General features: G+C 40.3%; 1 protein-coding gene across 18 annotated transcripts in view; it reads left to right on the top strand.

The window, feature by feature from the left end:
• The window catches only part of FNBP1 (formin binding protein 1), a 103,757-nt gene that overhangs the window by 35,212 nt on the left and 54,979 nt on the right, over positions 1-13,566 (top strand). For all 18 annotated transcript variants that reach the window (XM_075112572.1, XM_075112561.1, XM_075112560.1 and 15 more), the window contains 2 exons: positions 2,335-2,391; positions 4,990-5,137. In XM_075112572.1, the coding sequence (XP_074968673.1) occupies positions 5,030-5,137 (108 nt within the window). In that variant the 5' untranslated portion in view covers positions 2,335-2,391; positions 4,990-5,029. The remainder of the gene's footprint in view (positions 1-2,334; positions 2,392-4,989; positions 5,138-13,566) is intronic.

The raw sequence follows: 13,566 nt of genomic DNA, 5'->3' as shown, positions 1-13,566 counted from the left end.
TGGATGATAAATATGAGTGAAAAGGCAAGATGTCAAAGTGGAAGTAAGGTTGCAGAGAAACAAGCTGGAAAGGCAGAAAAAAAATGATGCAATGTGAAAGGCAAATAGAGACATGAGTTGGAGACAGGTGCACAGGCTGGCGCGGAATCTTTCCAGAATTACTATTTTACTGCTGACATTTGTTCTTACTTGTTAGTTACCTCTTTAATCACTGTGAGCTCTGAAGGTGTCATTGCTTCATGAGCTTGAACCTGGAAGCACCGGTGCTCTGGTTGTGACACTGCATGCTGAACTTCAGCATGAGAGTCACATTGACTTACTGGATTCAGTATCGCTTCTGGATTCAGTATTGCTTCTGGTTTTTTTTTTTTGGTGTGTATTCTGGTTTTAAACCCTATGTACATTTTTGATTGGAAAAAAAATGGGGGGGTGTGTGTGGTGTAGAAAAACCCTCAAATATATAGAGTCTATATTTTATGTATTTTATAAAATACATATAAAATAATATTTAACATAGATGCTAATCCTTGTTATATGCTTTTGAATCTTTTTTTCTGTGAAAGCATACTGTCTGGATTTTTTCCCCCTAGCTCTATAGCATTTCTACACCTTTAAAGGTTCACAAGATGACAGTCACTGTATGTCAGAATTAACTGGGCAGCACGACAGTGCAGGGACATGTGTGTTTTGAGTGTGTGTGAAAATGCCTTATTAGTGTAGTGTTCTGTGCATGTTTTCTTGTGATTTTTCCTTTCCTCTTTAAGCAGGTGTGTGGAGAGAGGCATTCCCATGGTGTATGAAGAGTGCTATAAGACTTGTTGTAATCCTGCAGAACAGTTTGCAGAGTTCTTGCCACGCTGACATTTGTTGGTTGAAGCTGCTGAACGCAGAACTAGAGAGAAGTTAATTGTTTCAGAGCATCCTCTTTTCAGAGAAGGCAGAGATGGGAAGGGAGATGCTCATTTGGATCCCTTCCAGTAGGGATACTTACATTTTGAGAAACACATATTTGTCTGCAAATCTGCCAGGGTTCTGGCTACTACTCTGTTTGGGCAGATGCCTCTTAATTCCTTGAGGAGAACAAAAAGAATAAGAAATGTGAGATGAGGCCCTGCTGCCTCCCAGTTAGCAGTAAAAGCAGCATGCAAGAGAGGAAGGATTACACCTCTGAAGAAGCAGTTTTTCAACTGGATGTGTTCTGGTAGCTCTCCAAAGAGTTTGGCACAGATAGGTCAATGAAATTTGGTAGTCCTTTGGACAATGATTCAATCAATACCACTTGTATGTTATTCTTAATTGCTGAAACAACCTTGTAAAGCTAAACCAAATGGCTTCCATCTCACAGTAGGGTAACACAGGCCACAGGAAGGCCTGTAGTAATAGGGCTGAGTTTAGAACAGAGGAGATCCCAGTCCTGTGACATTGAAAAGGTCTTAAAAGTGCTAAGTAAGATTTGTCAGCTCTCTGGTTTGCATCGTTTAAAAGATGCATGGTGATGTTTTGTGCAACAGTGCGATATGCATCATAAGGCATCGCTTTAAGGATCGGCAAGGTGTGTTCAGTGTCAGGTGGACAGCATGTGTTCATTAAACCCTTGATGAACTTGGCTGGTGACTTGCAGCCAGCACTTTCAGGACAATGAAAGCTACAGACTAACTGTCAAATTTGCTAACAGTTATTTTCAAATTTCTTATTCAAGATAATGGTCACTTGAAGAGCATCATCTGTGCTAATTGGAACGATCAAATTTCACATTTCTCCCAGCATCAGTTGATAATAATAAAATGATCCCTCTTCCATCATCTCAGCACAGATTCCCACAGCTTTATGAAGGTTTTTCTCTTCCTTGGAAGCAGGAGCTGAAGGCAGGCGAATTTGCCGGTCCATGAGCATCGTCTTCTGCAGCAAATCACACTTCAATGAGCTGGCTGACCTTTGGATATGGAGTAGCACCTATGGAGTTTGTAAAGCATGTCTGTGTGTCTAAGGACCAGTATTTTTACTGTAAAAGGGTGTCTCCTTTAGATCAGGTGAAGGAGACTTGTGCATCAGCAGAACCAGGTGTATTGACTTCATGGCCTTAATTTATGAACTTATTGGGTTCAGGCTCTGCTACTTTATTGCAGTTACAGAGACAGAGGCACTGTACAGGCTGTTCTTTGAGTGCTACTACAATGCAATCGAAGCTTAACTGCAGTCGTACTTCTGCAAAGGTGTCTAGTCACTGCAAACAAAAACGGAAGCCCCACAGAATGTGTGCACATGCAAAGATTATCCAGTTAATTTAAAGGAGATTTAAAATTTAATTTTATATGTATGTATTTTTAATTTTAGGAATCTTTCAAAGAAATACCAACCCAAAAAGAACTCCAAAGAAGAGGAAGAATACAGGTATGTTCATGATCCACTGAGTGAGCATGTGTTGGTGGAGGAAGGGGAAACGTTTGGGTTACCAGCTAGGATTTGGCTTGTAAACCAAAGACTTTGAAGTCAAGTGTAAGAGTATAGAAATCACGGATGTGAAAACAAGCTTATATTGTAGATACTAAGGAGTGGATTTTCTAAGTTTGGATTTGGTTTGTAACTACTCAGTTCCCTTTATATGTTATGGCTTCTGGATGCCTGGTTTGGGGTTGGTTTTTTTCTTTTTTTTTTTTTTTTTATGTACCTTCAAGACTTTAGGCCAGACTGTAGGATCCTGGGTCTTTGAAGCGAATGACCAAACCCATAACTACTTACAGAAGGAACAGAAACAGCTGTTAATTTTAGCATGAAATGTAAGCAGTCTGCATCAGTATTAAATTACTCAAATGGTCTGACAAGACAAAATAGTAACTTACTAAATGGATAAAGTTATAACACCACAGAGGAACCAGTGATTCTTGAAGATTAAGGTGAAGGATGTAGTTTGTACTCCGCTATCCTTGGGTGGATTGACGTGTGACTTGCTGCTGTTGAAGGGTGTTGCGTGGCCTCAGCTGTCTGCTGTTGATTCACCTATTCAGACTGTATCTCCCTGGTGGCAGGGGACTAATGTAGTGCTCGCAGATAGCGACTGCAGCGTCACAGCACAGCTCCTTCGCTGAGTGACACTGTGGACATGGGTACAGGTGATGATAGACCACAGGTTGTTAAGAACATTCCTGCTCTTGATGAGGTTAAAGATATTCTTAGAGAACCTTCTAGAGGAGAAGCTTTCTGACACACAGGCTATAAGCCAGAGCGAGACCTTTTCCTTAGAGCACTCTTGACTCTGAAGTTTCTCAACGCCAGCGTTTTGCAATGCATCAGCTTTGAACAAAGGCATGGCAGGGTCTGACCCTGCAGCCTTGTATTGCAGGAGGCTGCTCTGCCTCTGGAGAGCCCAGCAGCAGACTCAAACCCTTGACCTTGAAATTTGAAACACTTCAAATGAGCTTGGGTATGGGTCCAACTGTATGATTATATTGATTTAGATTTTTGAGTCAGACCTCCAGGCTGCTGTATACAGCTACTCTAGTGGCTCGTATTAACAAAGATAACAGCCTTTTCATTTTCTTCTTAATTTATTTTATTAACATTGTTTGGGACTCAGTTATTTATGCTATTGTTTCCTGAGATATTGATATTTACACAAGGGAGCTTAAGTTACCAGTACATCAGCTGTTTTGGTCTGTACCCAGGATTAGGAAGAAATCTGCCTTTGGGTAGCTATACCATAAATGGGTATTTTGAGTTTACTGCAACCTTTTTTTGACACATCTTTCATTGCTGGAAAAGGATATTGGAGTTAAATGATTCATGTGATGTGGCACAGAAAATCCTGTGTATCCTTTGCCCTTTTAAATACAGTGTTCACCTCAGACTACTTTCCTCAAATCTCTAAACGATGTCTGGGGATTTGTCATGCGACCTTTGGGTGCCTTGGACACTGCTTTGGAAAGCCTGTCTAAAAATTATCTGTTTTCAAACTTACTGTTGGTCTGTAGTTCTGTGGCTTTTATTCCCTGCCTTCTGCAACTGGGATTTCTCTTGAGGCACCACTTCTTGACTGTCAGTGTGGCTGCTTGTACCGGACTATATTTTTAGTCTTTTTTTTTTTTTTCTTTTAGTTTCTTTTTATGATGTGTTCTCTGATGCCTTTTTTCATTCCTACTTGTACCACTCCCCTCTGTTTCCTCTAAATCTCCCTGTTTGCTTTGCTTTTTCACCTTTTAGGTGATGTTACCAGTACAGACTGCTACCATTTAATATTAATAGTTTTCCTAGTATGTACAAGTGTAGTGCTTCAAAGCTGCTGTTTTCCAGATGACCAGCACAGCCAGCTGGGGTATTTAAATGCAGCTCTGTTGGCTCTGTGCTGAATATGCTAGTGACATAATCTGCTGTTTTGGAATTGTGTGCACAGATGTTTGTTTCTTCCTTTTAATAATACATGGAATGTTGTATAGCAGGTTATTTACAAAAAAAATAAACCTTGTGTTGGACGGTACTAAAAACTATGGTTGATAATGAACACCTGGTTAATAAACTCACTACCTTTTTGAAAATTTTATAGCTGATTTAAATTCAGTTAACACTAAGAAAATTTTTCTTTTCTGCACTATGCTAGCCAAAAAGTTGGTTGCTTAGGCAGGATTTTGCCAGGTAGAGTACACTGATGACTCTGTCCACTGAATTGCAGGACTTGAAAGAATATAATGAGAAATGTTTGAATAGAGATTAGAATAGTGATGTCTCAGAGCTGTGCTGATGAAAAACCTGGCACTTTAAAACTGTAATATTTTAAGAGCCAATGTCAAACTGTCTAAATCGAGATTAATTTATCAGACAACTGTCAGTGTGTGGGATAGGTTTTCTTTTGAGAAACTCCTTTGAGTAAATCTGTGCTAATCCATATTCAGTCTCATGTAGCAATACTAAATGCTTGTGAAGGATACAACCTCCCTTTGCAGTGCGTCTTTCTGAAAAGAAATGGACTAAAAGCAGAATGCCTTTTTGTCCTTGCAGGTACACATCAACTAGAGCCTTCCTAGCCACTTTAAATGAAATGAACGACTATGCCGGACAGCATGAGGTCATTTCAGAGAACATGACCTCTCTTATCACTGGAGAGTTAACACGCTATGTGCAGGAGCTGAAACAAGAGAGGAAATCGGTAATTGATAATTTTTTATTATTCACAATTAATTGCTATTTAAGACAGATAATTAGTGTTAGGGCGGTTCAATGTAAAATTTATTTGTAGTTAATAAATAAATATGAACTTTGCTAACAAACCAAGCATTAAAAAAGTGGGTTACATGCCCTGGCCAAGTCACTGAACCATTTGAATAAAATGTTACAAAATCAGACAGCAGTGCCTTCAGGAGAATCCCTGCTAAATAAGGTCAGAGACCCATCTGTGCTTAAGGCTCTGTTAGCCAAAAGCTTTAGGGAAGAGTCCAGCAGCACTGTAAAGCCTGAATAAACAGAGAAACTATTACTGAGGCTGACTGAAAGAATTATTAGGATCTTGGTTCACATTTTCCCGCTCTTCAGCCAGAACTCGTCAACAGAACTTTCTAAAAAATAATTCTAATGAGAAATATGGGGTCTGTCTTGTTTTATGATGGTGGAAATCTGTTTTTGAACCTGTTATCCATCAAAACTGGTAGAATTAGGAGCTTTATGTTAGTACTCTATTTTAGCTAGTAATTTAGGGACCTATGTGCCTGCTACAGTATGTTCAAAGCTGATTAATTTGCATGTCACCAGCTCTGAAAGGCATAAAGTTGGGATGTGATTTTTCTTCCTTGCCTTGAACCCTTTTACCCCTGGGATGAACAGGCATAAAGTAGTGATTCTAAGCATTATTGTTACAAATACTCATAACAGGTATAAAATGACAAAGCAAAGTGCAGCAAGGCAGGGGAGCATCAGAGTACTATATTTCATTTCCGAACTGTTGGTCCAATATGGGAAGTGCAAAAGTACTCTTGCTTAGTCCAGCAAAACTTACACATTTATAAATAGTCTCACTGAGAGTTAAGTATGTATTGAAGTGCTGTGCAGGATCAGAGTCCTGGAAATTACCATCTTTTCCCAAGTATATTATTAGGATGGTAAGTCTATCAACAGGCATACCTTTAATTTGCAGAATGGTGTGTAATCTTTCAGGGATGTAGTATTTTGGCAGCAACATGGAAGGATGTTTTACATATAACTGTGATGAGAATGTTTTCTCAGCCATTTCTGTGACCTTTTATTCAGCATGGACGTTGTACAATAGCAAAGCAAGAAAAGCTTTCAAGTATGGCGTTTTTCTGTCACTTCTGATGCTTTTAATCTAGTTTTTCAACTATATGGGCATGTAGATTGATTGGAATATCTATCAGACATTTTAGGTCCAATGAAAGAGGACTTGCTACCTTTCTTGTAAAGAATGTGAGTTGTAACTGTATTGCTTTTTTAGTTTGTTTGTAGAGTTTAGTAAGTATGGCTCATGTAAATAAGGGATGAATGACAGGAAAATTATTTTTAAATTATTTTAATGTTGGTTGAGTGATAACAGCATGGGAACAGCTGAGAACTCTTAAGCCTTTAACAGAAAACAGTTGTCAGTCATGGTTGGTTGTTTTGTTCTTGTACCATGAATATAAACTGTATGAATTATGAATCCTTGTCTGAGTCCTGTAAATTTTTCATAAATGAGCAAATGGTGTTGAAAAGGAAACTGCTTCAGCCTTCAGGCATTTTTTCATACAGAGTTTCTCTCACTTCATACCATAAAACACAAATGGATCAATCATGCTGGGATCTGCAGGAGGGGAAGATGGCTGTTGTGTAAATATCACAGAGGGCTGATGCTTTGGCAAAACCTCTTATGGTACGAATTGAAGAATGGCTTGGTATTTTCAGAAATTTTGCTGGCAGAGTTCTCATGCTCACTGCTTGATACATCATCAGCTGTCATGCTACAAGTTCATAGAATCATTTAGATTCAGAAAGACCCTTAAGACAATTGAGTCCAGCCATTAAACTAAGACTGCCAAGTGCACCAAGTTGCTATAAGCTGTAAGAACAGATGATCGCTTCTGGGGCTAGGGCCACACGTAGGAATTGGGAGACCCACGTTCTTGTCCAGAGTCTTGTATCATTTGGATTAGGTCATTCACTGTTAGTAAAATGGTACAAATTTCCAGTGATGTCAGTATGATTGAGATAGATAAGCACCCTTACTCTTTTGTTGTAATTTCCCACCTGGAAGATGGAAAGGATACACAGGGGTTAAATGTGTGAAAGATGGACTCAGGTATAGCAGAAAGTGGTCAGGCAAATGTATCAGACAAGAGCTTCTGTTTCCAAAGGAAACCCCTTTGATAAGTAATAGGAATTGTGCATTTAATAGCCATGGGGGATGTGGGTGGTGATCTTTAAACACGTGGGATCTGATGCATGCCTGCATTACCCTGGTTTTATGCTCATTTAGCTCTATTGATTGAAGTGGAATTACACCAGCAGATGATTGGGGTCACACAATAATAAATCACACTTCTTTGTTCTTCCTTGACAAGTACCAGCCCATAGCCTGTAAGCAGCAGAGACCCTGATAGTATATAAAGCCTTATGTTGGTTTTATGCTAGGTAAACTTCATTTGGTGTGCAATTTTTATGTATGTTGTATTTGTTAGGCTACTGTGAAAGGTGTTCTTGATGGCTGCCTGTGTCATGTTTTTCCATGTAAGATAGTTGCAAATAGTGAAAATATGGGAAGAAGCAGCTAATCAGAAACAGGCAGGGCAGCCTGGAGGTTGGACAAGCGGGATGATTTGCAAATTCACAGTGGTTTGGCACTGTTTGAAAGACAGATAACCTTCTCTTTCCCCTGGACTGGTTTGGAGCTCAGGAGAGTTATGGGTTACCTTTGTTTTTTACAGATCATGTGCTGCTTTGCACGATGTTTTTTGATCATCAGAAAGTGCTAAGAAATATCAGGCAAAGACTCTTTTCGTGAAAGTTGAACATCTTTAGCAATGAAGGTCAATCAGTGCGTTAAACTTTATTATCGTACTACGTATTCCTCTTCCACAGGATAGTCCTCGGTGACGTTGTCACTGTACCAGATGAGTTGTTTTGCCCTCACAGTCACTGAAGTTAGGCCTACGCCCTGCATGCTTTTCACAGACAGTGGTTGTGCATGTGAGAGGTAGAACTCATTGTGCTGTTTCAGTTCTTCCCAGTTGTCTAGTGAAGTGAAACTCTTTATAGTACAGTTCCTCGCGTCAGCTTCTTCTTAGTGTGTCATGCTGTCATGTGAGTAATTGTCTTCAGCCAGGATTTTGCTAGCTGCTTCAAAGCTGAAATTACGGTTCTATGCTACATGCGGAGGTCGTGCCTCATCTACCTTCCTTTTGAGGTTACTGTGGCCAGATGCATGCAACTGAATTTCCCATCACTGTATGAAGACCACCACCACCAAGCCACACCAATGAGTTGGGGATTGCCTCTCAGAGTGGTTCAGGGAAAGAACTTGCTTCCACAGTCATTCTTTGTGCCACCCCAGTTTCACCAAAACCTTACTTTGGGTAGCTGTGGAAGGTGTCAAGTTGGAGCTGGGGGTCCTGCAGCGTTACAAAATTGGGTCTTAATCTTGCTTGTCTGTGACAAAAGATGATCCCAGTAATGTCAGAAGGGGTGCTTGGACTTGACTTCACGAGCATTAACAGGTAACACATTTCCAGGTTGGAGATGTACTCAAGAGTTCTACTCCCACCTATTGTGACTGTTGTTGGCTGTGATAGTAGCTCCTAAGCAGATCAGTTATTTTATGAGAGAAAGATAATCTGCATTTTGATTGCTTGGGTGAGGAGATCTACTTCTCCACATTGCTGTGCCTGCCAAATGCCGAATTACTCAGTGTGCTTTGTCCTTAAAAAACCAACTGAACAAAAACCTTAAAATCTAGACACTGGGCGTTTTTGCTACCATCTTTTTGGGTGACACCGAAGACAACTTCTGAGCAAACATGCAGCCAGTGTGGCCCAAGCATTGAGAATTTCCTTTTTAAAGCTTCACAGGAGATAGCTTGGTTTAGGTGTTCTCTCAACTGTGGCTGAGGAAAATCCTCAATACTGTAGTTTGTCTGGGTAGAACTTCAAGAACTAATTCCTGGGACAATTCTGATTTAGATCTGTGGTCACAAACTAGGCCTGACTCAGTCTCCTCTGGCAGCAGCTCCTCTGTGTAGCCGTTGCTCATGTCAGCTCTGCTAAAAATTAATTTGGGAGTCATGAACTATTCCTCTTATTACTGCTGCTGCTTTCACCTCCACCTCCACCTCCCCTTGGGGCTAGGCTGGCTCCATACAATCGAGCATCAAAGTCAAGTACAAGCCAAGAGCTTTGCTGCAGACTGAACTGGTGCAGCACTGGGATTCTGTGGTTGGGAGAGAATTTACCTGATGTCAATACGTTCCATTTTGTGTTGGGGTAGAAGGGTAGTGGGGAATGAATGCATCCTTATGGGTACTGTGAGGGTAAAAATGGTCTGGTTCTTTATGGTGGAGTGTGTGCGCCCTACCTATGTGTATTCATATAGGGGGTGTACGTGTCAGAGAACTTTCTGTTTCTTGTAGACTCTCAGGTGTTGATGAAAAGTAAATAATTGGAGGAATTCTGCCACGTTCATTCATTCTGAATAGAGCTCTGTTCTGCAAATAGTCCTGTGGTTTTCAACAGGATTTCTCACGGAGTAATGCACTATGCAAGCGTGAGAGGGGATGGCAGAATACGACAAGTGCACAATGGATTTTTCCGTGTTGCATATTGGATGTGCCTCAGGTCTCCGTGTGTTTGGAGCACAGCTGTGCTTTGTGCTGCAGAGGTACAAAGAGACGCTGCCTTCCAGAAATGACAAACTACTGGGAAAACGGGTAGTGGGAAGAGGAAGAGAGAGGCGGTGAAAGGAAATTATTTATCAAGCTTCAGCTTGACAAGATTCAACTGAGCTTTCCCCACCTCTTGTTCCGTGACTAACCCACTCCCAGCTTAGTGCCCCATGAATGGAGTTGGAAATATTTCATTTTAATCTAAGGGTATAAAAATTAAAAAATAGTTATGTTGCCAGGTGGAAGCTTTGCAGGAGCTATTTATGAACAGAAATAAAACTCTGGGCATTTATGAGAGATTTTGTTGTGCTCAATAAATACACTGTACAATGATCCAACTCTACATATCCGTCTTCTCTTTCTTACGAGATATTTCAGCTATATTTCATTAAGTTAAATTTAACACTCCAGTGGTACAGTAGTAGCTATAAGAAATGAAAGAATGAAGAAAATAGTTTAGGAAAGATCATAATAAATTCTGTATATTCTTATTGAGTGTTTGTTGGTTTTCCCCAAACTATGGCACAAATTTAATGAAACTGTGTTAAATATTTGTATGTATCATCTAATCGTCCTGTGAAGGACTGTTCTGGGATGGAAAAAGCAAGTGCTTATTACAGAAATTTAAAAAATTTTTGTGTGGGGAAACTAATAATAATAACCCGTCCAGCTGAAAGGTGAACTATGGATTTATTTAGCAGGGTTAAAGTTGAGACCACAGGACTTAATATCCTGCTCTTCCCAGTTTTCAATGGGTACATTGAATATGAAATAATAGTTCAAATAAATAAATTTTCTTCTGCTTAATACCTGAAGGATTCTGATTGGGAGACAAAATACGGTTAAAAACAAATGTAGTTACCTTTGCTGTGAGTTAGCCTGAATATTGCACTGCAAAGCAACAGCCTGTGAAAGGGACAAGATGAGACGTCCTCTATCGAGAGTAACATTTCCTGCTCAGTGCATGACTGAAACATCTGACAGCGAGAGAGGTGGAGCATTGGCCACATATGTATTTTCGCCTTTGCACTCTGTCCAGACAGCGGCAGAGGTCAGACAAAAATGAAAGATCAAAATGAGACCATACTAGTAGAGCATAGCTTACCTGTGTGCAAATGCCTGAGGCACATGGTAAACGTGGGCTTGTTTAGTTGGCATTTTAGTTAACACTCAATATTTTATATATCTGATGCAAGTCTTAACACTCATGTGTGAGTATGCATATACGTGAAGGCTATATGGAAACAGCTAAAAGCTTGCAGCTATTTAAAGAAATGAGAAGAATTTCTTTTCCTGTTGAGGCATCAACCTGTACATCTTCTAGTTGTCTTATTGCTGCAAGAGTTGTACGGCACTGTGACAGACTGTTTCTATGGAGGAGGAGACGTTCTGTGGAGATGGCACCTCTTGGTTGTGGATCAGTGGATGAGAATCTTTATGACAAGACTGGGAACTAGAAGAGGTAGAAGCTAGAGTAGCATGCTCCTTTATTATCATTGAAGGATTTAAAAATGCAAACATCTTTTCTTCATACTTTAGTTTGTAGTAGTAATGTTGGATGACCCTTTGAAAAGCCCATAGGTTTGCTCTCATAGAGCACTTTGGCACAGCTGGGCTTTTAAGGACATGATTAACCCCAGGGATGGATTTGAGTGTGGGGTACGTGATCTCCAAACAGCCTGTCATACTTGTGTTTGTGCTCACTGAATCCAGGGCCTTCTGGCCTGCTGCCCTGAAGCCAGGTGGTTCAGCAGGACTGCTCAAGAGTTGGCCAGTGTAGCAGAGTGCTCTCAAGGATCCCTGTAGCTTTGCTCTCATGGAGTTGTCCTGCTAAGCTATAGGAGTGCAGTGCTGCTCTGCTGAGAGGAGCACGATGCACAGTTGTCTCTGGGCCTGAGAAGTTACTTAGTTCTGAGTTACAATTCCCAATATAATGACTTAATCTGTTACATGTAGCACGAAATGGCAAGTTACCATAAATATTACTGCCACAGTGTCTTTTAGGTTTGCGCTAATCCCCATCATTCTGTTGTCACATCTCCCAGCAGGCATGAGCAGCTAGTTCTGGTTGTCTTGTGCAGCTGATCTGGTCTTTGTCTGAAGCCTGAGAAACTTTGGTCTTAGTGGTCTGTAACTGGAATTCCTTTGGAATGCACCACTCAGGAGGAGACAATTCAAGTCAAATTAACATCAACCTTGAACAGATATACATATAACCTGTTTCAGGGTTGACCTAGTTGATAGGTACCTGTTAGGAGTAACGTTCATGTGGAAGGTTGCAAAGGAGAACAGGGTTACGTCACAATATTAAGAATTAGCTCTGATGAACGTGTTTGAAGATTGTCATGTGTTTCATGTCAATGTTCCCAGGACTGTCTTATGTTACTCTTATTACAAATGAGAGCGATAAGACCTCAAGAGCATGTTGCTATTCTTGGAAACAAAGATTTCTTTTGAGGAGACTGTTTCCTGTCTTTGCAGCCAGGAAAAGAAAAACATTTGACAAGGCTTTTTGCAAATTGAGCTGAGAAAATTGAGGAAAAAATAATGTTCTCTAATTTCCATCTCTGGTATGCGTAATCACTGGCCATTATTTCAGGAATCACTTGTAACAAAAATGGAGATAGAGCTTGAATTGGAGGAGGAAGTACTACATTGCTAGGGCCATGTTTATATTGACTATCAATACGAGCTGAGTGTGCCAGTTACAGAAGTCAAAGGTAACTATTTTCAGTGTGTTGCATTATCTAGAAAACAGAAAAGAGAATGAAGCAGCCTTGTTGCATATCTCTTTGGAAGTTCTTAAATAGGATGTTGTCAAATGAACCATCTGCTGTGCATATAAATTAACTGAGATTATTTTTCTGACTATTTCTAATATAAACGGACTGTAGATGTGCAAATCTTAAGTTTAACCATGCAATCAATTGCCGTTTACTTCCTTAACAAAAATAAGGCTGCCTTGTTACAGCCTTTCTAAAATGTGTCACGGTTAGTTTTCAATACAGCATAACTAGCCTAGTGGTCCTAAAATGCTTTTAACTACATCTTGCTTTTCTACTGCTCCTCTCAAAATGTCAGTAAGAAGATAAGAGGCATCCTCTAACAAGCTGTTGTTTGCTCTATGAGCTGGGTGGCTATGTAAACCCTCCTGCTTAGCAAAGTAGTTTTGCAAAAATACCCCACTGCTACTTATTGCAATAGTGCTGGCAGTAACAGGTGCTGTATTGTAGGTTGCTCGCTCGCTGCTCCCAGCGTTTTGATCAACATGGGTGAAATCTGAGCCTAACAAAAGTCAATGAGAGTTTTGTCTTTGCGCAGCAGCCAGGATTTCTCCCCAGCTGTCACAAACCCAGTCAGCATGGTAATGAGGGGAGCACATGGACTGGTATGACTTGGATTTAAAACGGAGAAAACTCATGCATACAGTGTGTTTTGATGTGGAGTTCTTGCTCTTCCTAAAACTGTTCTTCTTTTGCTGTAGCTGAGTATCCCTTGAGCTGGGAGTTTTTAGAATGTAATGAATGCTTTTTAAAAGGTTGATCTAATCCACAGTCTTCATATAAGCAACTTAATACTGTGTTGAAAAATCTCTCAAGTCTTAACAACTCTCAGGAGATCACCTAAAACCTAGATTATTGGGTCTTATGCTGTGAGTGTAGAATGGATGGAGACATCCAGTCAGGACAGGGCCAGTTATGGATTGTTCGGAGCGCCCT

The sequence above is a fragment of the Phalacrocorax aristotelis genome, chromosome 17 (assembly GCF_949628215.1).
Source record: "Phalacrocorax aristotelis chromosome 17, bGulAri2.1, whole genome shotgun sequence".
Classification (NCBI taxonomy): domain Eukaryota; kingdom Metazoa; phylum Chordata; class Aves; order Suliformes; family Phalacrocoracidae; genus Phalacrocorax; species Phalacrocorax aristotelis.
The sequence above is the reverse complement of the archived record's forward strand: the minus strand, read 5'-3'. Positions and strand labels throughout refer to the sequence as shown.